The 26914-nt window shown below is 40.0% G+C and overlaps 1 protein-coding gene across 1 annotated transcript in view; it reads right to left on the reverse strand.

The window, feature by feature from the left end:
* Positions 1–26914, reverse strand: part of TANC2 (tetratricopeptide repeat, ankyrin repeat and coiled-coil containing 2) — a 2676984-nt gene that overhangs the window by 201772 nt on the left and 2448298 nt on the right. The window contains exons 20-21 of the mRNA XM_044055212.1: positions 24717–24892; positions 20144–20276 (exon numbers count right to left, since the gene is read on the reverse strand). Of these exons, the coding sequence (XP_043911147.1) occupies positions 20144–20276; positions 24717–24892 (309 nt within the window). The remainder of the gene's footprint in view (positions 1–20143; positions 20277–24716; positions 24893–26914) is intronic.

Here is a 26914-nt window from a genome sequence, read left to right on the forward strand (position 1 = left end):
TTGAGAAAGAATCCTGCTCCCGTAATGCTCAAGGAGGTTATGCTGTACTTGTACGGCAGAAAGGGTGGGCTGTTACCTAGCTAAATATGTTGTAAGCCATTTCTAAAACTTCAGCTGTGAGTCAGAATCTGTGTTCAGTATTCTACTGCTATCTAGTGGCATGTGTAGGTAACGCCAACTAAAGTAACCAAACAAGGCTTATAAGTGAGAGAGAGAAGTCAATAAATGGGGGGGGGGTTAATGGCCTCAGGGTATGTCCTGGAGTGTGCTGACATCACTGATGCATAAGTAACAATCGCTTAATTTGAACAGCAAAGTAGTCTAAAATAAAAACTGCAGGTTGCCACCTACACTGTGAGGCTTTGGAGGGCCCGTCCGCTTGTCCAGGGAGTTATGGAAATGGACAGAATAATTCCCGTGTTGGATGGAATTACAAATGGGGAGGACAGCCTGAGTATCAGCGTTTTGTGTCCAAGACTGTGAGGCTTTAGAGGGCCAGTCCGCTTGTCCAGGGAGTTATGGAAGTGGACAGGATAATTCCAGAGTTGGATAGAATTACAAATGGGGAGGACAGCCTGAGTATCAGCATTTTGTGTCCAAGACTGTGAAGCTTTAGGGGGCCGGTCCGCTTGTCCAGGAAGTTATGGAAGTGGACAGGATAATTCCCGAGTTGGGATGGAATTACAAATGGGGAGGACAGCCTGAGTATCAGCGTTTTGTGTCCAAGACTGTGAGGCTTTAGAGGGCCATCTGCTGATCCAGGGAGTTATGGAAGTGGACAGGATAATTCCCAAGTTGGATGGTATTACAAATGGGGAGGACAGCCTGAATATCAGTGTTTTGTGCCCAAGACTGTGAGGCTTTAGAGGGCCCGTCCACTTGTCCAGGGAGTTATGGAAGTGGACAGGATAATTCCTGAGTTGGATGGAATTACAAATGGGGAGGACAGCCTGGGTATCAGCATTTTGTGTCCAAGACTGTGAGGCTTTAGAGGGCCCGTCCATTTGTCCAGGAAGTTATGGAAGTGGACAGGATAATTCCCGAGTTGGATGGAATTACAAATTAAATTAAACCAAGCAAAAATATAGCAACTGCATAATAAAAACAAATTAAACTAATAAAACAACCTATATAGGAAGTACAATCACTCAAACATTCCTGAGAAATGTGTGAGTGCACTTTCAGTACTGATCCATGACTGATGATATATCACTTTCCCTTTACCCACTGGCAAGGAAGAGTGTTCCAACAGGAAACACTCACAGAGCAGGGGAAGGAGAAAGAGGAAACTGCCAGTCGAACAGAATACCAGTCAATCACTCATGAAGATGTGGAGACAAGTCACAACTTGATTGTCTGAAACTTGTCCAAGAGATGTTTGACCCCCTCCCCCATGAGTTAAATGTACTGGGGAAGGAACTTTCTTTTATACCTGCACAACATGGAGATGTGACAGATATTGTTCTAGATATTAGGATGTTTGTACAGAATGTTTCACTGAAAATACAGTTCGGGGGTGGGGATACTGATGATGCTAATCTTAATATTTTCAAGAAACTGAGCTTGTTTATGCCTAATCCACACCCTCTTCTAGATGTATTTGTTAAATTAGTAGAAATGATTTGCACCAAGCCTATGAGAGCTCCAGAACTAATCATTATAGTAACCTTCCTCAGTATGAGAAGACAGTGCTTCATAAATTACAAAATGACACGACTATATCCATCAGACCAGCTGATAAAGGTGACTCCATAGTAGTGATGGACAAGTCAGATTATTTTAATTCTATGAAAGAAATGTTAGGTGATAATTGATATTACACTGTCATCACCAAGAAAGACATAGATTGTCTTATAAGAACTATTAGGAGTACCTTGAGTAATTGTTTACAAGATAAAATAATCAGTCTTGACTTGTATAACAATTTTTTGATAAGTGAGCCACTGATTCCCATCATACAGGGTCTTCCAAAGATCCATAAAGATAGCCACAGACCACCGATGAGACCCACTGTTGCTGGCCGTGGTTGGAGCACAGACCCCTTCTCTATATTTGTTGAGAAGCACCTATGTCCAGTCTTAGATAGGAATGAGGTAGAGGGACTCCAAACAGTTTTTAACTCATTATATCCGAGTGACGCCTCCAGGTGCATCTGCGGTTAACTCCTTCGGAAGCCTTTAGGCTTTTTCATATTTGCATCAATAATTCCAAAACCATGATATGTACAAGGTTTTAGAAGACTTCATTTTAGGCTTACAGGATGGCAAACTCAACTGCATTAATATTTGACCTATGTCTAGTGCAGGTAAATAGATATTAGCTGTTGTTTTTATGATATTAATTTATATAGATATAATGTTCACATTTTTCTAAATATCTCAACAACTGTGTGACACAGAACTCCTTAGCCTCATACGAAAGCACTTAGCTAGATGAATAAAATGCTGCTGACAGTATGTGTTTAACTTGAGTGGTTTCTAAAATACTGTAAGTTGTTTACAACATATTAGAAATGCAATCGTTGATTGTGCTAACTGTGACTTACAAAATTCAGTTTAAGACCTAGAACCTAAGGAATATTACCACTATAAAAATAGTTTGTGTTGAAGATTTTTCCATTTATACTTCTTTCATAATTCCTGTGGTTCCAGAAATATGAACATTTGTTTGAAATGTTAGGACATAATTTGATTCTGTCAAGAGGCTTAGGCTCCGCCCATTGGAAGTTACAGTGCAAACTTCCTGAGCTCCATTGGAATGAATGAGTTAAGAGATCTTTTTGACTATATTAAAATGCAACCGACAGATCTGAGGTACCTGCTGGTCACTATGGATGTACAGTCACTGTTTACCATGACTCCTAACCAGGCTGGCGTAATTTATGTGGGTAGATACCTGTCCAAGTATAGTGCATACGATCCTTCAGTGCATCACCTGATAGATCTTTGTATGAGAATGTTACTCTAGAATAATATTTTTGTCTTTGATGATGTTTATTACAACAAAGAGATGGCGTGGCTATGGGCACCTCCAGTACCAATAGCTATGCCAATATGGTCATGGTTCAATGGGAAAAGGAGTGTATGTTTCTAACACCAAGTTTTCATCAATATGTCCCGTCCTATCATAGATTTGTGGACGACCTGTTCCTTGTTTGGACAGGCCGTCCTGAGGAGTTAAGTTTTATCAACTCCTTTACCAGTTTTTTGAAATTTTCTATGAACTATTAACCAGACAGTATATATATATATATATATATATATATATATATATATATATATATATATATATAGGAAACCCTGTTATAGGAATTCCCTGTTGTATCAAGAGAGCATGCACCTATCACATGTGTTTACAAATATAGTTAAGGGACAGGGGCTGAGAGCCTTTAGGCTGAATGGGACAGATGATGGTTTTAAATCTGAGTTGTTATGCTTAAAAGGCAAGCTGACTGACAGAGGCTATAAAGAAAAGGAGGCTGATGATGCACTTTGTAGCATACCTCCACTCATATCCAGTATAGCCAGACCTTACTACTCTGAACACTCCACTGATTCCAATGGTAGGAGACCAACTCCTATTAAAGAAGAAAAGGAGGCTGATGATACACTTTGTAACATACCTCCACTCACATCCAGTATAGCCAGACCTTACTACTCTGAACACTCCACTGATTCCAATGGTAGGAGACCAACCTACTAATATCCCTATTCCTCTAACTTACACCACTGACACTAGGATAACAACACATTAACAACTGCCCCAACATCCACAGGCTTGTAGGTAATACTCCCAAATTCTTATATAAGAATAAGAAAAATCAAAAACGATTATTATGCTATCCAGTTAACCAGAAACCTGGAGTGTGGAGCCAGTACATTGGCATATGGAGCATGTAATTTTTGTAACTATGTAGACAGTAGTGGGTGTTTTCAACATCCTGATAATGGATGTAGGTTTGATTTCAAGGTGCACTCAACCTGACTCCACATGTGGTCTACCTTGCCAGTTGCATGGTCTGCCAAGCATTTTATGTAAGCAAGATGGATAGACCTCTGAAAAACAGGATTAGGGAGCATTTATACAGTATCCGTTGTGCTTCTGCCAACAATGCCTTGTACAAACATGTTATGACCACTTATGCGAGACACTCTTTTAAGTTCATGGCGACTGACAAGATAAACCCCAGTGTCCGAGGTGGTGATATTATAAACCTTACTGAAACGAGGGAGATCAACTGGATGATTAGGTTAAGAGCAGATCAGGGAAGTGGTCTTAATGAAAAAGTCCCATTAAGACCCATTCTAAAGGGACAAAGCCTTAGAAAGTGATACCTGCTGAGTGTTATTAAACAATATATAATGCCTTTATATACATTTTTATTTATATACATTTCTTATACATATTATATTACTTTTTATAGTACTTGCTTCAAACACATCTATGTTGGATCAGTACTGAAAGTGCACTGACACATTTCTCAGGAATGTTTGAGTGATTTTACTTCCTATATAGGTTGTTTTATTAGAGGAATTGTTTTTATTATGCAAATGCTATATTTATGCTTGGTTTAATATAATCCTTCAAGTGATTGGTTCAACCTGTTTGCCTCACTGTGAATGATGCTTGCATATGTAAGCATGTTAGTTTATTCATTTTCTGTAGAAGGTCTGATGAAGCAGATGTGAAAGCACTTAGCTTTTTAATTTTATGAGCGAATAAACTTTTTTTAGAACTCCTGGCACTGTTTTATTCCGCTGGTGTTTGCTGTTACACATTTTCATTTATTTCCAGCGGTTTAATTATCTCAATGAGTGTATTTCTTTTTTATACTTCAAAAAAAAAAAGTTACGTACTCAGCATAAAGTTCCATCTGTGTTGTCCATTTTCATTCTTCCTCCACTGATGGGTTTGGATCTAAGACTCAGATTTGACTAGGAAGTTTCTACCAGATCATCAGATCCAAGAACTCTCAAGCTCTCTTTACCCACAATGCCCTGCCAACCTATAACCATCCCTCAGACTGAGTTTGCTGCCCTTAGATATAAAGGAACAATACATTGCAGACAATTTAACTTTGGATACTGGTCTGTTAGTGGAAAAGGAAACAAATAACTGGATGGATTTCCTAAAGTCTTTGGTTCTGTGAAGGTAAAAGTGAAGTTCTCTATGCACATCCAAAACTTGGAGTATATATTCTCCCTTATTTAAAAAGTTAGGAAAGAAAACTGGTAGATAGATTACCTGGTTTATCTTGGACTCAGAAGTTACCTTAAGCAAGAAAGATGTATTTGTTCGCAAAGACACCGTCTTTGTGAAAAAAAAACAGGTACAGAGGTTTAGAAGACAGAGCCTGGAGTTTAGATACTCATCTAGCTGAAGAGATAGCAACCAAAGACATAGTTTTCCAAGTTAAAATTTTAAGTTTTGCTTTGGCTAAAGGTTCAAAGAGAGCTTGTGTCAAGGTCTACACAAGACAGTTAAATTCCAGCAGGGGTAGGGTCCTTTAATGAGTATCTAAGTTGAAAGGCCCCCTTAAAAAAGGCTTTACATAGTTTAGAAGAGGCTAAGTAGAATAATTTTCACTCAGGTGGAAATCAGAAAAAGCAGCCAACTGAACTTTAGTAGCTGAAAACTGAAGCTAAAATTTCAAGGATAGATGGCACCAGTGTTGAAAAAGGATCTAGGTCCTTGCTAAGGACCCAGAAAACAAATATTTTTCATTTACTACTATAAATAAATCCTTCTAGTAGAAGCTTTTTGAGAGGATAAAAATATATGGCAGACAGGGGAGGACAGCCTGAGCTTTCTAGCAATCAATGGAATTGGAGAAACCGTGTGGTTAGTTTGAGGACTGCTAAGTCTGGATGAGTCATACAGGAGCGGCCTTAGGTCAACTGGTGCCTTAGGCAAAAGGGCTCCACGGCACCCCCCACCACACCACCTGGTGCCCCCATCCTAGTTTACCTACATCAAACAATTACTGAAAAAGTGCCCCTGCTAGAGTGGTGCCCTAGGCGACTGGCTAGTTGGCCTATGCCTAAGGCCGGCTATGGAGACATAACCATCAGGTGAGACAGGAGGTATGGGATCCAGTAACCAGGACGGATGCATGAGCTGAAGCCAGAAGAAGGGAAACCAAATCTGACAAGGGCAAAAGGAGGAAATGAGGATTACTGTGCTCTTCAACTGGAATGCTTTCTGCAGAAATTTGGGACTAAGAGGTAATGATAGGTATGCATAATGAAGACTGGGGGCCAATTGTGGGCTACAGCATCTCTTGGGGACTCCCCCATTGGAGGGATCAGGACAAAGAACTTGCTGTGCTTTTTGTTGAGGGATGAAGTGAATAGGTTACAGCACTGTTGGCTGCATGGACTGAAAATCCTCTCGGCTTCTTTGGTGTTGACAGATGACTCGTGACACATCAGGATGGACCTTCTTAATCTGTCCACAATCACGTTGGATTTTTCTGGGATGTGCATTGCTATTAGATAGCCACTGGGAGAGATTGCCCACTGCCACACTTTCATTGCTTCTTGACACAGCAGTAAGATCTGGTTCCTACCTGTTTGTTGATATAAAAGACCACCAACATACTGTCCCATCTGAATGGCAATTATCCCAGAGGGGAGAACATCTTGAAAGGCTTGCAATGCTAGGAGGACTGTTCTCACCCCTAGAACACTGATATGCAACTTTTCCTCTTCAGGGAACCACACACCTTGGACTGTCCTTCTCAAGTAGTGCCCCCCACCCCATTTGGAAGGCATCCACGGTCACTGTGGCCATGACCAGGAAGTGAACAGACAGATGTCATTCCAAGGGCTCATCTGAATGAATCCAACAAAGAAGGTATCTTTTGTACTCGTGTGATCTTGACTGGAGCAGTTAAAGGATGTTGAAGAATGGACCACTGGACTGAAAGTGTACATTGAAGAATTCACATGTAAAACCAGGCCAGAGGAACTACAGTAATAGTCGCTGCCATGGAAGCCAGGGCCTGTAAGATTAGTTGAGCCAGAAATGAAGAACTTTGAATCACTTTCTTGACTTGGGACCTTAGTGTCTGGAGGGAAGGAAAAAAGTTTACCTGACTGACTGTCTAGGCAAGCACCTATGAACTCCAGGCTCTGTGTCAGTGTAAGTTGTGATTTGTTGTAACTGACTGTGATTCCCAGATGAAGCCACACCTGAAGCAAATAGTCCCTTGCCTGCAGAAGTTGATGCCTAGTAGGGGCAGTTAGAAGCCAGTCATCCTGATATGGAAGAATTAGAAATCCCAGCAGTGTCAAGTGAGCTGCTACCACTGCTATGCATTTGGTGAACACCCTGGGAGCTGTGGTGAGACCAAAGAGCTGTGCTCTGAACTGGTAATGACTTGCTCCTAGTCAGAAGTGCAGGCATCTTCTGCAGCACTGGTTCATTTTGATGGGATAATACATATCCTGAAGATCTATCGAGCTCATCCCATCGCCCTTTTGCAGCATAAGCAAAATGGACTGAACTCTGAACATCCAAAGCTTTGGATAATGTACAGACTGATTTAGTTTGCTGAGATACAGAACTGGTCTTAAGTCTCCTGTTGTTTTGGCACCAAGAAGAATCCTGAGTAAGTTCCGTGTGCTCTCTGGTCTGGGGGTCCTCTTGGATGACTCTCTTTCCTAGCAGCTTTTTTACTTAGAGTCACTGCCTCCCTCTGACTGGCTGGAACACTGCAGATTTTCTTCACATTGGTAGGAAGGGTAAGGGAAAATGGTATAGTATAACCTCTGCATATGGTTCTTTGCACTCAGAAATCCTTTGTTATAGACAGCCAGGCTCTCCAGTGCAGAGTGGAGCATTCCCCAGATGTCCAGACAGGAACAGCTGGGCCTCCTTTCAGGAGTACTGATAGGGCTTACCCGAGAAAGAATCGCTGAAGCCCTGCTGATAGGGCTTACCCGAGAAAGAATCGCTGAAGCCCTGTTTGTGTGGGCCACATCTGCCACGAGGGTGGCATCCTCCACTTGAGTTCCCCCTCTGCCTGTGGAGGAACTATCTCCCATGTGAATCTAGAAAAGGACCCCTGGGATTTTCTAAACTACATTCTTCTACCTCCTCACTGATTCCTTAAGAAAGGTCTTTGAGGGGTTAAAAAACACACACCCATGGCAGATTGGGTTTTTCCCTCATGTTCACATCTGGAGTGTGTCCGTTACCTTGGGGATGAACAAGGAAGATCCATCAAAAGGTGCACTGATGAATGAAGACTTAAAAGAGCTCCACAAAATCACACACTCATATCCAGGCATGCCTCCTATGGGTATGTCTGAACCTGCAGCTTGTGAGGTACCTTCCGCTGCATGGGAGATCAACCTTACAGACACATTTGAAATAAACTGTACAGTAGCCAGTTGTGAAGAGATTCTATTTTCATCCTCAGTTAGATATGGACCCATAAAGAGATTACCAAGCTCCTTGGTCAGACCCTTTTGTAATCTCAAAGTGTGTCAGATAATGCACAGACCTGACAGCAAAGGTCGCTGAAGCATGCACGTGCTTCCCAAACCTGTCCAAGGCCCTCAACCCTCTGTTAGGGTGATGGACCGAGGAACTCTGTTCTGTCAGTACTTTCCTATTGGCCGCAGCCACAACCATGTCATCCAGTGTGCCTGGTCCTTAAGGGGATGCTAGAATTTTGTCTGGACTTTTTGGAATTTGTTCTACGGTATCTGGCTTCTTCCATGCCTGGTGAGAGACCAAGTCTATTAGCTCATCAGCCAGGGGAGTCAGCCAAGAAGTAGACAGGACAGACCCAAAAGCCTCCAGGAAGACTGATTCCTCCTGGAGCAGGCATCGGAGAACCAACCACCTTTTTATTTCAGGAGCTCCAGGATGTCACTAAAGGAGACATCTTCAGGTGGAGATCTGGGAGACTCCTCCCCCTTAACAAAATGCAAGTCTTCCGTGAGAAATTCCTGGGGAGAATCTAGGTGTCTCCTCTTACACGTTCTCTTTTGGGGGACTTTCTCATGGGGGGTTCTGGAGAAGTATCAGAAGAGAAGACAATTTCCTGCTGGACTGACTGGAGACTAGTTCGGGCTGGCTGTCCCAGTGGAAAAGATGGATGAGGCTCAAAGCATAGAACCAGATGAAGCAAGGCTATCTGATCCAAGGGGAGCTGGGATGCCTCTTCTCTAGACAAGGAGAAATCCCTCTTCACAACCTCAAATGCAGAACACTTATGGGCAGAGAAGTCGATGGTAAATGGGCTGGAATTTCTTGAACTATCAGTTCCTGCAACCCCACCTGCACATTACCCGAGGAGGAAGTTGGAGCCGAGCTGTCCACAGCAAAAGCCATGAGGGGAAGAGATGTCTCTGAAAACTTCAAAGTCGATTCCACCCCCCCCCCCATCCCCACCCCTGGACCAGGCACTGATGCTTAAGTGTAAACCCCACGCCTCGCCAGTATGGTATGCCCAGCCCAACAAATACAGAAGAAAACACAAGAGGCCAGCATGTGCAGCTATGAATAATTTAATATATAATAACTAGACTTGAGGCATAAAATGCCATTAACTTATATAATCTTATTCAAACCGGTTTCGGCTTTACAGCCTTCCTCAGAGAAAAAGCATTTCACATCCATACAACACTCATGAATATTTATACATACCAGCAACCAATAGAAAAATGGTACGATCCAACCCTAAGGCTGATGTTTCTATCAGTATATAATACATATATACAAAAAAAGTCTCGTCATCAAGATGAAATACTTATAATGTCACTTATACATGAAACATAAAACAAACAAAAAGTATGAGAGTATATATGTGTATATATATATATATATATATATATATATATATATATATATAGTATACATATAATAAAATATAAAAAATAAAAAATGAAATAAAGAACCTGTAAATATTGTATTATAGTGGGGATATATAACAAATCATGAGGTCTTCAGTACCATAGAAATAGGTATATTATATGGTTATTATGTAGTAATTCACAAAAACAGGAATGTATGGCTTAAAGTATATCCAGAGAATAAACTGATATGATTTATAAAAATCACATATCTGCTGTATGTAACCCTGGGTCCTATGATGTACCATATATCTGTTACATAATATATGTACAAGAACTATTCCATTGGTTGAACACACAATTGTTCCAATATTTTGGAATATGATCCTATTTAATAATAAACACCTCTACTGGCAATGATATGTTATAGATTATAAAGTTAACTAATATATAGCCGGACCGTATAGCCTGTAATATTATAAAAATGCATGGCATGAGCTATTAATATCTTAGGATGTATGATTTATAAATCAATATAATCCCAACTCTTCAGGCTAATTCCGATATTAACAATCATTCCAAATTATAAATGGTCATTAAGGCCAGGGGGAAAGAGAGCTCCAAGGTGAATAATCCAATATTTCTCTTTGTGGTCCAAAATGCTGTGCCACCCCTGTTGATTACTCCTGTCTCCAGTGATTTTATCTATAATCATAAACATAAATTTGGCATTATGATGTTTAGCAGTGTGTTGATACAGAGCATTGGTCTCTTTCTTGTTCCTGATATCACTTTTATGTTCCCCCATCCTAACTCTTAGTGAGCGTGATGTTTGCCCAACATAAAATGCTGAGCATTGACATGTTGCTAAGTATATGACCCAACTGCTGCTGCAATTACCAAAAACTCTAAGGTCATAGACTACTCGTGATAGCACTCATAAATTGTTTTAATTTACTTACATGATTACAAGATGTACAGTGGCCACATGGAAAGGTGCCCAAAAGTTGGTCTCCAGAGATAGTCATCTGTTTGTAGATGGCGGCCCCACTTTCTGTGTGTTTATAATGTGAGAATAATGCTCCTAGGGTTTTGCCCCGTCTATAAGAAAACTGGCATTTTGGGCCCAAAACATCTCTGAGATGATCATTAGCTAGTAGTATGTTCCAATTTGCATCAAGGGTGTTTCTAACAGCATTGTGGTTTCTACCATATGTGGTGACAAACCTTAATGAAGATTCCTGTTTTGTCGATTGGCGTGTCTCGTATTCCAGTAGTGTGTTCCTCTCCTGCTTGTCTGACCATATGCTGGCTGACATAATGTCAAATTGGTGATATCCCCTGTCCAAAAATCTGTTTTGGAGATCCACTTTGGCTTCTTCAAAATCCCTCTTGGAAGAACTGATACGTTTGATCCTGAGAAATTGGGATTTTGGTATGTTGCGGATGGTGTGGCTCGGATGCATACTGGATGCATGGAGTAAAGTGTTGTATTGTGGATATTTCCTATGAATTTTAGTACTCAATGTATGATCATTATTCCTGTAGACTGTTACATCCAAGAAGTCAATGGTTTTGGAGTTGTATGTTATAGTGAATTGTATGCCACAAATGTTACTATTGAGATATTCCACAAACTCCTGTAGATATATAGGATCAGCACGCCACACCATCCAACAATCATCTAGGTATCTACGCCATATATCAATTTCTACCATATATATGTTATGGAGTGGATTATATATCAGACATTCTTCTAAGTATGCCATAAACAGATCGGCATATATGGGGGCAAAATATGCCCCCATAGCAGTACCTTGAAGTTGCCAGTAGCATTCTCCTTGAAAGTAAAAAACATTTTTATTAAGCACGTGTTCAGCCATGCAAATGATCAATGTATTAAGGCCTGGTGGATATAGGTTGGCATGTTCTAACCAATATTGTAGAGCCTGCAACCCTGCCCAATGGGGTATGCTGGTATACAGTGATTTTATATCCAACGTGCACATGAGCCAATGTGGTTCCAATTGAGTATCTTGTATGATTTGTAAGAACTGAGTCATGTCCTGTATTCTGGCCCTAACCTCTTTCAATAATGGTTTAAGTTGTTGTGTCAAAAACATGGACAGTGGTTCTGTAAGTGAGCCAGTGCCTGACACAATGGGTCTACCTGGTGGTTTGGAAATAGATTTATGAATTTTGGGAAGCAGGTACAGAATTTGTTTCTGAGGGTCCATCACTGTGAGATGTTTGGCCGTGTTTTGGGTAATAATGCCTTATTCCTCAGCCAAGTTCAAAAATGTGTCAGTTTCTTTTTTAAAATTAGTAGTGGGATCTATAGACATATGCATGTAGCATTTGGTATCCGATAGTTGTTCCAAGCCTTCCTTGAGATAATAACTCGTATTCAAGATCACAACCGCCACTCCTTTATCAGCCGGTAGTATTGCTATATTGTGATTGTTTCTTAATTCGGCTAAATCCATTTTTTCGCATGTGGTAATGTTTTGACCCATTTCATTTTTTATATCTTATTATATGTATACTATATATATATATATATATATATATATATATATATATATATATATATATATACACTCATACTTTTTGTTTGTTTTATGTTTCATGTATAAGTGACATTATAAGTATTTCATCTTGATGACAAGACTTTTTTTGTATATATGTATTATATACTGATAGAAACACCAGCCTTAGGGTTGGATCGTACCATTTTTCTATTGGTTGCTGGTATGTATAAATATTCATGAGTGTTGTATGGATGTCAAATGCTTTTTCACTGAGGAAGGCTGTAAAGCCGAAACCGGTTTGAATAAGATTATATAAGTTTAGTGGCATTTCATGCCTCAAGTCTAGTTATTATATATTAAATTATTCATAGCTGCACATGCTGGCCTCTTGTGTTTTCTACTGATGCTTAAGTGCCAAGAATCTTCCACTCCAAAATACTAGGAGCAGGTTGACCCAGGGAAACCATCAGAATCAAAGAAGGGACTATCTTCAGATCCGATGAAGACAAACTCAGAGATCTTGGACCAAAGGGTTTTGAAAAAGTGGATCAAATTAGAGAAGGAAATACCAAAGAGGCATTGGAAAAAGGATGGCTTACAGATCCAGTGGGAGTTGGAGACCAGAGAAACCCAATCATTTCCTAGTCATCCTATCCACATCAGCTTCTGATAACCTTCTGGAAGATCTAAGAGAATGTGGTGGATGGAGGTGTGGAGATTCCTCCAGGAAAGGAGAAGAGAGCTGTGGGGGTAGGAGAATTAGAATATACAATTAAAGAAATATCAGACAAAAACTTACAAACAACTGGCTATCAAAGACTCCAAAAACTCAAGAGCAGATGGATCTGCATCTGATGCTGAATAGCAGCAAATGAGATCTGAGGAATGTTAGGTTTGTGGGGCATTATGGGCACTGGGAGGAGCTCAACAGCTCTTGGATTCAATGATCTGGTAGAAGCAGCCAAGTTGGATCACAGTCTTGGATCTACACCCATCATTTGTGGAATGAATGAAAAGGACATCAGATCAAATTTTAAACTGTATGGAATAAAGAGTGCTCTTGTTTAAAAGTACTACTCGGTCTTGTGACAGTCTGTTAAAACACAAACTCCTAGCTATAAAATGACATTCCTGAACAGGATAGTGTTATAAAATAAACATTCTTCTAAAATGGTATTTTTTTAATGTAAAGGGGACATATCTGCCCAGCAAAGGAACAGCACAAGCCAACCATTGATCTGCAAAAGCCTCAGAGGAATGTACTCTTCGGCAGCAGGAAAGCTATGAATGGCTTGGCACCCAAACCTGTCTTTTTAGTCAGCTTTGCTTGAGATGACTGATGGTTTGGGTGTGTGGAAGGTGCTCTGAAACTTTGGAAGCTGTCCGGCTGTTATAGCCTATGCAGGATATAACAAATATAGCTAAGGCTTCTGCAGCAGTAATCAATATGATGAACATTCTGGATGACTCAAGAAGGTAGGATTGGGTTACTGGATATCACTGGAATTGGCAAAACCATGTGGTTAGTCTAAGGGAGATGGGTGATCCCCAAGGATCCATCTTTGGACCACTACTTTTCAATATTTTCACCAACTCACTCTACTCCTCTTGTCCACAAATCCTCATTAGTCCAATATGCAGAAGACTCCACAGTTATCACCATTGCTAACTCACCCTTTGAACTTCTAACAGCTACCCAGTCTTCTTTTAACTCTGTTGAAACCTGGCTCACCAATAATCAGCGCATCCTTAATCCCCCCCAAAAAAAACTCTTACTCTTTCTCCCCAAAACTGTTATTCATATCAAATCTACTTTTCAAATAAAATCACTAAATCACACACTCATAGTTGCTGGCTCTAGTGCTAAACTCCTTGGTGTAACCATTGATGATCAGCTAAAATTCGACCTCCATATAAATATCAGGAAAACCCATCAAAAACTAGGACTTCTCTACAGAAATAAAAAAATTCCTAACCCCTGAATCTAGAACCACAATCACCCATGCTTATCTTTTGCCATGCCTAACATACTACTCCCAAATGTTCCCAAATCTTAACTCCACCTTATTTAGCAAACTCAAATCAATCTGTCACAAAATAGCCAGATTTGCTGCACAACAAACCTACAAATCTCACCACTGTATCTCTCTCAAATATCTAAAGTCTCGAACTACCACACCTACTACTACTCTCTCAGCTCCAAATTATACACTCCATTATTTATTCACCATCCTACTGTCCAGCACTAGGCACCATAATCTCCCACTATGTCCCATAATCTCCCACTATGTCCCATTCAGACTACTCAGGAGCTCCACCCACGACCTTTTATTAATTTACAAGTCCAAGTTCAAAATAGGAGCCATTACATACAACTACCATCCCTCTATTGCTTGGAACAAACTCCCACAAGAAGTTAGATCACTTTCACATCCTAAAGTATTCAAACTAGCCACTAAAGAGTACTTAAAAAAGTCACTGGATTTGTACCTGTTCTCAGCCTCCTTGAATATACCTTCACTAAATAACAAATCTAACTTCCTCTGTCTTACCATCATTTCTTCTCGTCTATACCAAAACATTTACAACTTAAACTAGTCTACTTCATCATTTTTTACCTATCACTGTCTCCTTTCCTTCTTCTGCAGTATTCTTCATAACATTTTTATAGATAATTTTAACTGCATATACTTGATAACTGTTATACAAGTTTATTATGAATGATTATAATGTTAACTCTGTTTGTAACGGTTATATTTTTTGGTAACTATGTTTTGGAGCTTTTCTCCCCAGGTCTCTGCTGAAAAAGGGCTTTTGCTCAGTCAGACAATCCCGGTTAACAAATGTAAAATAAATAATAAAATAAATAAAAATGTTGAGGTGAGGCTGACCAGATGTGTGAGATAAAATATTTTGATTGTGGATCTAGCTACCATGGAGGTTTTGTTAAGTGATGCCAGATTATTAGAAACCACATCTCCCTGGGCCAGAAAGATGACAACATGACAATAATTATTGCCTTGCACAGACATGCTCTCTGCAGAACTGTTGTCATGAGAGGACCAGAGGATCCCTGGGTGCCTGTCGCTGTGGAGGGATGAAACAGCTGGTGCACCTTGTGTTGGTCAGGTAGGCAAACAGATCACTGCAAGGCTGATTTCATAAGACTTTGCCTACTAATGTTTGATTTAGAGAATGCTCATAAGCCATAAGTATGCAACGACTGAGCCTATGCACTAGACAGTGGGATCCACTTAAAATGTGCATTGCTATGAAAAAACACTGTTTAGACTTTGCCCACTGCCACATTATTATGGCCTCTCAAGCACAACAGATATAATCAAGTTACTCCTTCCTAGCTGATGTACAACACAACTGAAGTGTTGTCAGTGTATATTGAAATCACACAAAGGGAAAAATTCCGTAGTGCCTGCAGTGCAAGAACAGCCCTCATCTCCAATATACTGATGTGAAGGTCAGCATCTTGCTGAGGTCACATTCTTTGGACTGTCCTCCTCCTTTGTGCCTCCCACCCCCAATGAAGAGGTATCAATGGCAGTTGTAGCTGATGGAAGAGAAGAACAAGAGGGATGGCTTGCTTGTACCATGAGTGACTTGAATCCACCACATTGCATGAGACTTGTGAAGTCTGTATAGTCGTGTAGAAGCCTGAAGTGAATCAATGGACGTGGACCATTATACACAGTGTGTCCACAACAGCACTGTCATGTAGTATCTGGTGTGATGAATTAGTGTAATTTCTGCTACTGTCATGCCAATGAAAGCAGCACTAAGGAGGCTGATAGGGAGTCAGGCTGAATGTTTATAACTTGTAGTCTGAGGGAAATCAGTCTTTCAGCAGGGAGTCTTGCGATCTTTGTTACAGTCTACAGATTACAGCCCAAGAAGTCTATGGATTGGGTGGGATTCCAGGTTTGACTTTTTTTTTTTTAAGTTTACTAAGCACCACAAGGACTGAAAAAATGAAGGAAGTAATCTCTTGATGAAGTCAAGCATTCTTTTGCAGCAGTAGCAAGGAGACAATTTTCAAGATACAGGAACCCATAGAATTATTTCAGCCTGAGATGATCTGTGACCACTGACAAACATTTAGTGAACAGGGGGGCTACAGTGAGACCAAATGGCAGGTGTTTGAACTGGCAGTGACTGGTTCCAAGACAAAAGTGGAGGAACCTTCTGGACTGTTTCACAATCTTGATGCATAGGTAATCACACTGAAAAGTCTACTAAGCACATACAGTCTCTTTCCTGTAGATATAGAAGGAAGGACTGCACTGTGTTCATCTGGAATTTCATCTTCTTCACACAGGTGTTTAGCCCTTTGAGATCCAGAATGGGCTTGAGGTGCTGTGTCTTTTTTGGAACTACAAAGAATTTCAAGTAGACTCTGGATGCTCTCTGGTCTGGTGAGACCTTTTGGATAGGTCTGCTTTGCAGGAGATGAATGATTTCCTGAACTACCATGAAGTGTGTTTGTGGGCAAATATGAATAGCATTACTTAGTCTCTGGATATAACATTCTTGACCCATTTGTTCTTTGTGATGACTGACCAAGTTAGTCCCACTAGGCTAGTGTCCTCTTTTCAGGGGAGACTTGAGGTGGCATTTACATTACTAGGGAAAATTTGCCCAGGACCTTGGGGAACTTCTCCTACTCTTTTTAATATGTGCTGTGGAATCTTTTACATTCACAAGAGCTACCATGAACTCAAACAGATGGAACCTTCGTTCTGTCCAAAGGATGAAGAGAAAGATGGCGGCCAACTGCTTCCAGAGAAGAGCAGCCAGGCAATTGTTCAGGAGCATCAGAGGGGGATTCTGAAAAGGTACCCATTACTCCTGATTTTGCAGACTCCCTCTGCCTCTGGGGTGGCATTCATCAAAGGGCTCTACTTGTCATGAGGTACCATGTCTGAAGAGCAGACAAAGGGCAATACTGGGACGTCCTTCACCAGGACCCTTTGTTACCCCTCTGGTTTCAAGAGAATGACCTTTGAGAGCTTTTAAACCATAGTCCCATGGCAGACAACATCTGTCCAACATTCTTGTTCTCTCTTTTCAGTAAGGTTTCAATGACTCCTGAACCAAACAGGGACAATCCGTTTTAAGGAACACGGAGGAGGAATGCTTTGAAGTTGTCTGCAAAATCACACAAAAACAACCAGGTATGATAGTGCATGGCTGTACCAGCCAATAAGTGCTGCCCTAACTACCCCATCAGCTACATTATGAAGCAGCCTCATGGACAAATTTTAACAGATAACATGGTAGACAGTTGGGGTTTGCTTTGTTTCCTGGTGTCTGCAGTGGGGTGTCCCTGAGGAAATAAAAAGTCTGTACTACTAGATTCCTCTGTAACATAGCATGCAAGGTATGCAAAAGGTTCCCAAAGCAGAGATCTACTTTCCAAAATGGTTCATCATCTTAAACTCCTTATTAAGAGGATGTACCATGGAGCTTTCCTCTGTTAGCGGCTGCTACAGCTACAAAGAGAACCAGTCAGAGAGCCATTTCTTTTGCATGATCAGACCTTTTGGAGTTTCAAATTTTATCAGGCTTGGGAGAAATAGGTTCTACCACATCAGCTGTCCACCATGCCCTCTCCAGCTACCAGTCAATGAGATAATCAGTGAAAGGGGACTACCCAGGAAGTACAGAGGGTTTCTAACAATACTTCCTCATCTGAGTAAAGGTGAATAAAGTGCCCCTATAACACATACATTCCAGAATCTCCCTGAAGTTGGAGTCCTCAGGGGGGGTATATGGGGGAACCTTACTCCTTCACCAAGGTCTGTGTCCATTGTTAAGTGATTCCACTGGGGATCAATGTGCATCCTTTTGCAATGACACTTCTTGGGACCCTAACCTCATGGGGTGGTCATCTGAGGATCCAGAAGTGTCTTTTGAGCCTTGAAGAAGGATGGGTTTGAAGTAATCAGAAATGGACTTCCCTGTGGACCAAAGATGGCAGCCTGAAGGTGAAGCCAAAAGCAAGGGAGTATCCTTTTCCTGTGTCAGCAGACAAGGGATGTTCCTCTCGATAAACTCAAATGCTGACATAGAAATTGAAGGCACAAATTATATGGCAGCTGGAACAATCCACAGAGAATATGCTAGATGAAACTAATTGCACTTCTGAGGAAGAAGAGTCAGACTGAACCAAGAGACATACCCCTATATTAGTTTACAGTCTACTGCTTCTGTTTTGTTTTGTAATTATTTTATTACTGAAAACAGTTCAACTCCATAACAAATGGCAGCTTCAGTTATTTCAAGCATATTACTATTCCCCCCCAGGAGACCACATATGAAAAAGGGTAAGGGAGGCCAAAAGACCACCAGACATGGAATTCAGTCAGCTGTATTACAGAAAGGTTGACAAAATAAGTCATACAGGAGAATATGCAGCCTGTGCAGCTGAAAGAACTCTGCCACACATCATTACATAGCCTTGGTAAATTACCGGTAAGCGACTGCTGCCATCCAACACAAGATCCAAAATGTTATTACAGCAAGAAAAAAATGCTTTTAAGATTTATTTGAAAATGCTGTACCACAATAAAATAAAGGTGTGTGTGTGTGTGTGTGTGTGTGTGTGTGTGTGTTATTATGAATTAGGCAATGCTTAGTACAGTGTCTCCCTTACTGCATCATGAATTGTTCATGATTGCCACAGGAAAGTAAGAAAAGTGAAACAAATATCAGCGTATGTCCTGTCAGTATACTTCCCACGCCCTCCCGAAACAACTTGTGCAGCTTGCAGGATACAAGTAGGAGGTATCTCACAGTCAGAAGAGATCACAGGAAAACAGGTATCAGTTTATGAACAAAGACACAAGGCTGTTAAGCTGCTCAAACTGTATGCACAGAAAATATAGCACAATAATCTATTATATCATTAATACCTGGTTGACTGAAATGACCGTCTTCTCCAGACTCTTTCCATGGATGGGCATTAGTAAGAATTGTCTACTGCTGCAGCAGTAGCAGCAGGAACTTCACAGCCTGCATTAGGTTAGCTGGATTCAGAAGCAACTCTTTCAAGGCTGGTATGCTGGTAAAGCAGTATGGGCGGTGGTGGTGTTGGGAGGACATCATTTCAGTACAGAGTTCAGTCTACATTCACAGACAAGCTTAGGAAAAATAGCAAAAAATAGAAGAGATACTCTTCTAAACAGCACTGATACTGTCTGGAAAGCACACTAAGTGTGGACAGATAGTACAAGAGCTAAATGCAGGACATACTTGGTTACTGTACACCTTGGCTGCAGGCTTCCTTTGCTGTTGTACAGCACAATAGGCCACAGACAACACAACAACTATAAACAAGTCCCAACTCTCCATATGGGTGCAAATGAATGACTAACCCTATCTGTGTCAAGTACTGCTGATCACTGACCTTTTATAACTTAATAAGCTGCTTTGTCACTGGTAACTATAAGAATAGATAGGAACATGTAAAAAAATAGGAGCAAGAGCAAAAGGGTGGGGCATCTAGATGTAGCAATATAAGTTAATCTAAAACAACAAAAAATAAGAGTGTTTTTCAGTTTGTATTTACCCGTTTATCCGCTCAGGAAACACACAAACTGATTCAAAAACAATTACTACTTGCAACAGCTAACAAACCCTCTGGCCTAAAAATAGTAACAACAATATTTTCTTTTTCAAAGACCTGCATGTTCGCAAGTGACTGTTTCCTTCTGATCGGTAGCTACTTGTCTAGCATCATTAAATAAAGTTAAGTAAGAATTCTAAAGCAGTGTCCTTTTTCCACTAGCCTACCTATTTTGGCGCCTTTCTTCAGAAGAGTAACTACTACAGATGTGTTGCGACATCCCACCGCCCTATCCAGTGGTCTCATCCCACTGTAGTCAACATGTTCAATCATGGCTCCGTTATCCACCAAAAACTGAACCTGAGAAAAAGAAAAAAAATCAAATTACAACAAAAGTGTTACTATTTAGTTGGTATGGGATGCCAAGATGTTTGAATTATTTCAGAAGTCTAATTCTCAAAAATAAACCAAACAGAAAGATGCAAGAATGAATAGGCTTCATAAAACAATATGGCCTGTGACTCACAAACACTGAATACAATAATAAAAACAGGACATATATATCTCTCTCTCTCTATATATATATATATATATATATATATATATATATATATATATATATATATATATATATATAGACACACACACACACACACACACACACACACAAAACAACACTCCTTCCAGGCACATCCTTTGTGATATTTAAGTAAACATAAATAATGTTAACACCACATTCTTAAAGAGAAAATCAGTCTTACTAAATATTGTCTTTGTCTTTTCTTCCTTCTCCTTCCTTTCTCACTTGTTTTCATATTCCATCTCTTCCAAAAAAGTCCATTTTTTTAGTCATATCTTGTTCTGTTTTGGACTCTTCCTGTTTTAATACTTACTGTAAAATTATTTTGTCTAATTTCCTGTTCTGCTGAAATCCCAGTGAAATCCTACTACAGCCCAACAGAAGGATCTGTCTCTTCTGTTGATTCCTCTCTGCACTTTGACCACAGGCATCAGAGAGAAACTCACAGGTTCATAGGTGTTTACTACTCTAACAGCCACTAGGGTCTTTTTAAGCCTAGCCATGGATCCCAAATCTCTGACAAGGCCTGGTACCAGTATAAGCTGGGGCTTGGGAGATGAAGCATTTAAAGCAGGGAGCCTGGGAGATGAACCTGTGTCCATTAGAGGCCTCGATGCCAAACCAGGGTTGAATTTCCTCCAACTGTCCAAGTTGACATTCTAGTGTCTTGACAACTCATTTACCTTTCGTCTTGGAAATTTAAAATTTTCATATTACGAAAACAAAGTAATACCAAATTCTTCCTCCCTACAGTCTCCCACCTTCCCTAATTTTCTTGCCTGTACTGGTATTATATTACCACCTATGAATTCATCTCAGGACTTGGCCCCATATTTACAGAACATCCTTTACTGACTAACACAGATCACACTTCTTTCCAGTCTATTTCCATTTTACCTCCTCTCACTTTCCCAACTCTGACAATTTCCTCATATTTTATTTCATCCTACGACAGCCTTACAAACTATTTCATTTGTGCCCTTTTTCCATCCTTTTGTATTCTTCTAGCACTAAAATTATCCTTATGCCTAGTTACATCTTCTAATACTTTCTAACTTCTCACTTCATCCAAGCATTTACTGCCTATAAGCACCTACCTATACTCATGTTCTAAATCCTTACTCCAGCTCTTTTGTTTGCTGCCTATAACATATAAATTTTAATTTCACAATTCTTCCTTCCTCTCCTCAATCCAGTTTGCAAAACCTACCCCATACCTCACAATTCTTATTATTCCAAATGTCCTTCTCTTCTCTTATCTCTCCTATACCATCCAACCCTCCTAATCTTCTCCATTGCTTTTTCTCTTAAAATCCCTGCCCTCCCTTCTTTCTTCACCTGCCTTAATTCTGCTCCTATCCACTAATCCTTTCTCAGGTTGACTCCTCATCCTAATGCACCCTGACAACTCTGTGCATAGTTTTCTCTCCTCAGAATAATTTCCACCAAAGAGCTGGCTCTGTGGTTCATACAGATGGAAATCTGACTGTAATCCAGGTGACCTCTGAGCAGTGGAAAGGAAGTGCAATGGTATTTTACTAGCTCACCTATCTCAGGGAGAGGGAGGGGTTTTAATCAAGGAAAGATAGTCCAGTGGTGATAAATACTTGGGGGAGGGGTACAGATTCTAAGCATAAAAATACTGGGACATGAACCAACAGATATTCTTGATCTTAATAGTATTACATCACTGCATGTCAGGTATGAGAGAACAGTTCCTATAGCTGTGAGTAGGATGCTGCAATGGGATGCCACAATCTCCTCTCGGGTAATGGTAAAAAGTGGCCGATTAGGACAAGTGGGAGGGGGGAGTGGCTTCCAGCAACTGAGATTGTGGAAAAACACCAGTGTCAGCTGATGGTCTGCTGTACAGGGGCCAAAATAAAAATATCCCTGCTATATTAACCAATACATACTTTAACAAATGAGGTAGTTCATCACTACATGCCTAACAAATACAGTACTTGAACACTATCATCATTGTTATTACACTAAATATTTAGTAATGTACTATGCCTACTATTTCCCCACCACTCCAACAATCTTTAATTCTTGGTTAAGCTGCTTTTCATATTCTCTGTTTTCCACTACTTTCTGGCATAAGTACTTTGCATTTTAACCTTGCATTTTAACCTATATTTCATTAAGGCCTTCCTAGGCATCTCTGCCACATCTATGTTGATGCTTATAATTACACCCCCCCCACCCGACAATGTCTTCTGAATTATTCCAAAATCTTTAGTCTGACGTTATTTACTTAGTGATCTGGTTAATCTCAAAAAATGGGACATATACTCAGGGGAGACTCAAGATGATACACATACTAAGTAGACGTAATCTGGCCAGGACACCAGAAAGCTTATAATATGCTTTTTGATAAGTATCATGGGATCGTTTATATCCATGTGAGCTACACCAGCATAGGAAGACGGGACCTCAGTTAAACATTTTAACCAAAAGATAGCACCTGATGAGTAAAACACCCTCTTAACTTATGCAGACCACATAAATTAAAGCAGCTAATGTGGGAACAGAACCCACAGACCTCAGATGTTTCAGACATAAAAACACATTTTCTATCTATTGAGCCATTGGAGTGCTAATAATGCACTGTTAACAATGTCATTTGCAAATACCACCAGGTGGCTGGATTCATATACTACAGTGCAGTACAGCAGGGTGCTGCACTCCTGAGGTTCAGACCTTCATATGAGATGTTAGACCACAGCACCATTTGAGCTGGTGTTAGCTCAGCTGGATGTAAAAGATCCCGTGGCACATACTGAAAAAATGGCAGATTACTATTATTACTATTATTCTTAAAAGTACTTTCAACATGCACTTATAAAGTCACATCATGTAAAGAATCAAAAAAGAAAGGAAAAATATACACCCTCAAATTAAATCCATGTAACAAATATATCACAAGCCATATCCATATTTCACCCTTTGTAATACAAAACGTTCTCTGAGTTATACAAAATATTCCATTTTTCAAGGATCTTTCTGGTTTAGTCCCTTGGCATTTCCTGTGAGATGTTTTGGTTTGGATCTTACATGGAACCCACCCCTAATGTAATTGATATCAGGCTTTTCATAAACCAAGTAAATCAGAGAGAAGCCAAATTCTCTACTTATCCAGTAATGATGAGCTCAACATAAGGGTGAAATATGTCATGTCTGCAACTAGTGGAGAGGGCTTTTACTGACCTGAAAGACTTACGAGATACAGATGCAAGTAATGCATTCAAAAAGACAATGACGTGGAATATACGTACATCCTTAATGGATAACTTTCATGTCTCCAATGATGCCCGCAAGAAGGGAGGTCTGTATACATATGCACAAATAAAAGTAATATCTAAACTTATAAATGTGTGTGTGTTTGTGTGTGTATGTATGTGTGTGTATGTATGTGTATGCGTGCATGTTTAACAGTGAAATTAGTACATGTGAGTAAGGTTTGTCACTACATCATTTGATCAACAGACATTATGACCAACTGGGACAGCCATAACACACTTGACCACTTTAATAGTCAACAATTTGCTTGCAGCAACCCCTTTATCTATATACCTAGATAGAAGGGTTGTGTGCATGTGCACGCTTGCATGCTCTCATTATACTGTGTTACAGAGACAAGGTCATGGTTTATTTGTGTGGTGTTAGGATTACATGTGCAAGTGTGTGTTGTATGTTAGTGTGGTGTGCCAACAGAGTGCCAGGTTGGGTTGCGTATGCTTGTGTTACGAATGGGTGCAATTATGTGAGCACGTGTTTCAATCAGTAGTACACACGACTGGTTTGAATGAGTGCATTCAACCAGTTAGCGGTTTGATCAGGTATCACACTTTCAGATACAGAAAAATAAACACATTTACAGCCACTCACTCACACACACCCACAGATACATCCATATAAAGACCGCAAAAAGCACATGTACATATATGCGTGTTTGTATGTATATACGTATGTATGCACATAGACACACACATACACATTTGATATATATATGTGTGTGTGTGTGTAAAATTAGTCTCTCTATGATATAAGACACAAGCTGCTTAATTCATTATTGTCTTGCCTTCAGCTACTAAACAATATATCTTATTACCATTCAGAAATACTTCTGTGCACACTTCATCTTAACAAGGTACATACACTGTGCCACTGCTTGCGAACTGTTAGCACTGCACAGCTTTAATATCCTTTTTACTTACCACCTCTGCATCACCATAAAAGGCTGCTAGATCAAGAGGTGTGCGGCCATTTTTGTCTGCATGATCCGTAGCAGCTCCTCTCTCCACCAAGGAACGCACTACAGGAAGATGGCCCTTCAAACATGCCCAGCTGAGGGCAGTTAAGCCTTCCTTGTCCATCAGGGATAATGATGCTCCTAAAAGAATACACACACAAAAATGTTACCTTTAGTCACAGTCTATAAGAATTTACTGTAGTAGTACTATTCTGTAATAACTGTATACATTTTATGCAACTAGGTTAATCTGGAAAATAATCAGATACAAATCCTTTATTTATTCAATTTTGCTTCTGAGCAACCGTATACAATTATAAAACAGCTCACATGAATTCCAAATGCTGTACAATGTTTACCATGAACTATTAGATATATTTATTTATTTGCATTTGTTGACAGGGAAAGCCTGACTGGGCAGAAACACCCTTTTCAGTGGTGGCCAAGGGAGGAAAGGTGCAAAAAAAACTTCCACATTGATTTTTCGCAGCATACATTCAAGTACAATAATTTAAAGTTAAAAAAGAGTGACCATGATAGAATACGTTTAAAGTTCATAAATGTCAGGGTACAAATGGAATCATAGCAAATACCAGTGACAAAAAATAATGTGTATAACAATTAGGTTTGAAATGAAAGCAAACAAAAAAAGTACAATTCTGTAAGGAAACTTACCATAACAACTGATGTTCAAATGATTCCTTTTGCAGTGGCCTAAGCTATATAGGTTATGTCCTGCATGCGATATAACAGCTAGCTAGCTTCTAAACATTCAGGGCACCTTCCACATGCCCAAACAGTTACACAGCTCAAGCGGAAATGACTAAAAGACAGATTTGGGGCACCAAGCTCTTAAGAGCTTTCATGCCAACAGAGAGAGGGAGGCTAAGCTCTGAGAAAACATTGCTAAGACAAGCAAAACATGTGTCCGCACACTGGCATGAAAAAGCCCTATAAACAATGAGGATGAAGGGAGGGTGTAGCTACTGCAACACTGATCTATTTGAACATCTACTGCTTATATGTTTACTTGTGCAACTATACTATGCTCTTCATGAGATCACTGTTACAGTAGTCTAAGCTACATGGGATGAAAACCAGAGCTTCGAAAGAAATGGAGGAGGATGAACATTTAGAGTCCAGAAGCCCCTGGAGGATAGTCCTTGCAAAGCTTGCTCTGTCCCTAGAAAAAAATTGAGCTTGTATTACTTGGCAAAGATATGCACAGATGACTACACTGTTGCCTCTAGAAAACGTTTAGAGTCCATCCCTTTCCAAAAATCACATAAGTAGCCATAGTCCTGGTTGTGCAGGCAGGCATTGACTTTGATTTTAGTGTGTAGTTATTGTGAGTTTAACAAAAACGTATAGCATGGAACAACCACTTAGAAATTGCCTGTTTAGAAAGTGATTGTCACTTTGTTTTATCTGCAAAAAATAAACAGCTGGACACAATCATGAAGCTTTTTGTTCTTACAATATAGTAAGAGCTGCGGACATTCAGTGCATGTCTGTACATTTTTTTTCTTCCGTATTGCTACATTCTGGAAGACAGGGAAATGAATAATGTGGCTCACTATAAACTCTGAAACAACCTCTGGCACAAAATAATTTTTTCTCCAAATTACCCCATCTTTGAGACAAACGAGAGGGGAATGATTCACTATAAGTGCTTGTAACTCAAGATGCTCCTCAAGAAAGTCAGGGCAAAAACATTGTTTTCCAGGATAAGAAGTAAATCAGCCCCATGAGTACGTTCAAAAGGAAACTGTAAGATTTACAGTAATAAATTAAGATCCCAAGTAGTAGTCACCTGAAGGAAGTGTAAAATCTCTTTCAAAAACTTTCTCAATCACGGTATGGAAGAAATTGGCTGACAGACCTTCCAAACCAGCAAACCCATCACAGCCACTGGGGAAAGAGAAATCAGACAAAAGCTCTTTATTCAACTCCTAACATACCATGCAGCAGTCATGCACTGGCAGGGCGAGTTAGGCAGGAAGAGTTATAAAATCTCTCCATACTGGCTGCATAAAAAACAGCCAGTAGTTAACCATTTAGGATAAGGTTTCAAATAAGGAACAGTTACAAAGTTTAGAATTATAACAGCTGGCTATTCTGCTGATGTTACACATTCTCTAGATGCATGTAGGATGTTTTCTG

The sequence above is a fragment of the Protopterus annectens genome, chromosome 13.part0 (assembly GCF_019279795.1).
Source record: "Protopterus annectens isolate FY-2018-M chromosome 13.part0, PAN1.0, whole genome shotgun sequence".
NCBI classification, from domain to species: Eukaryota; Metazoa; Chordata; order Ceratodontiformes; family Protopteridae; genus Protopterus; species Protopterus annectens.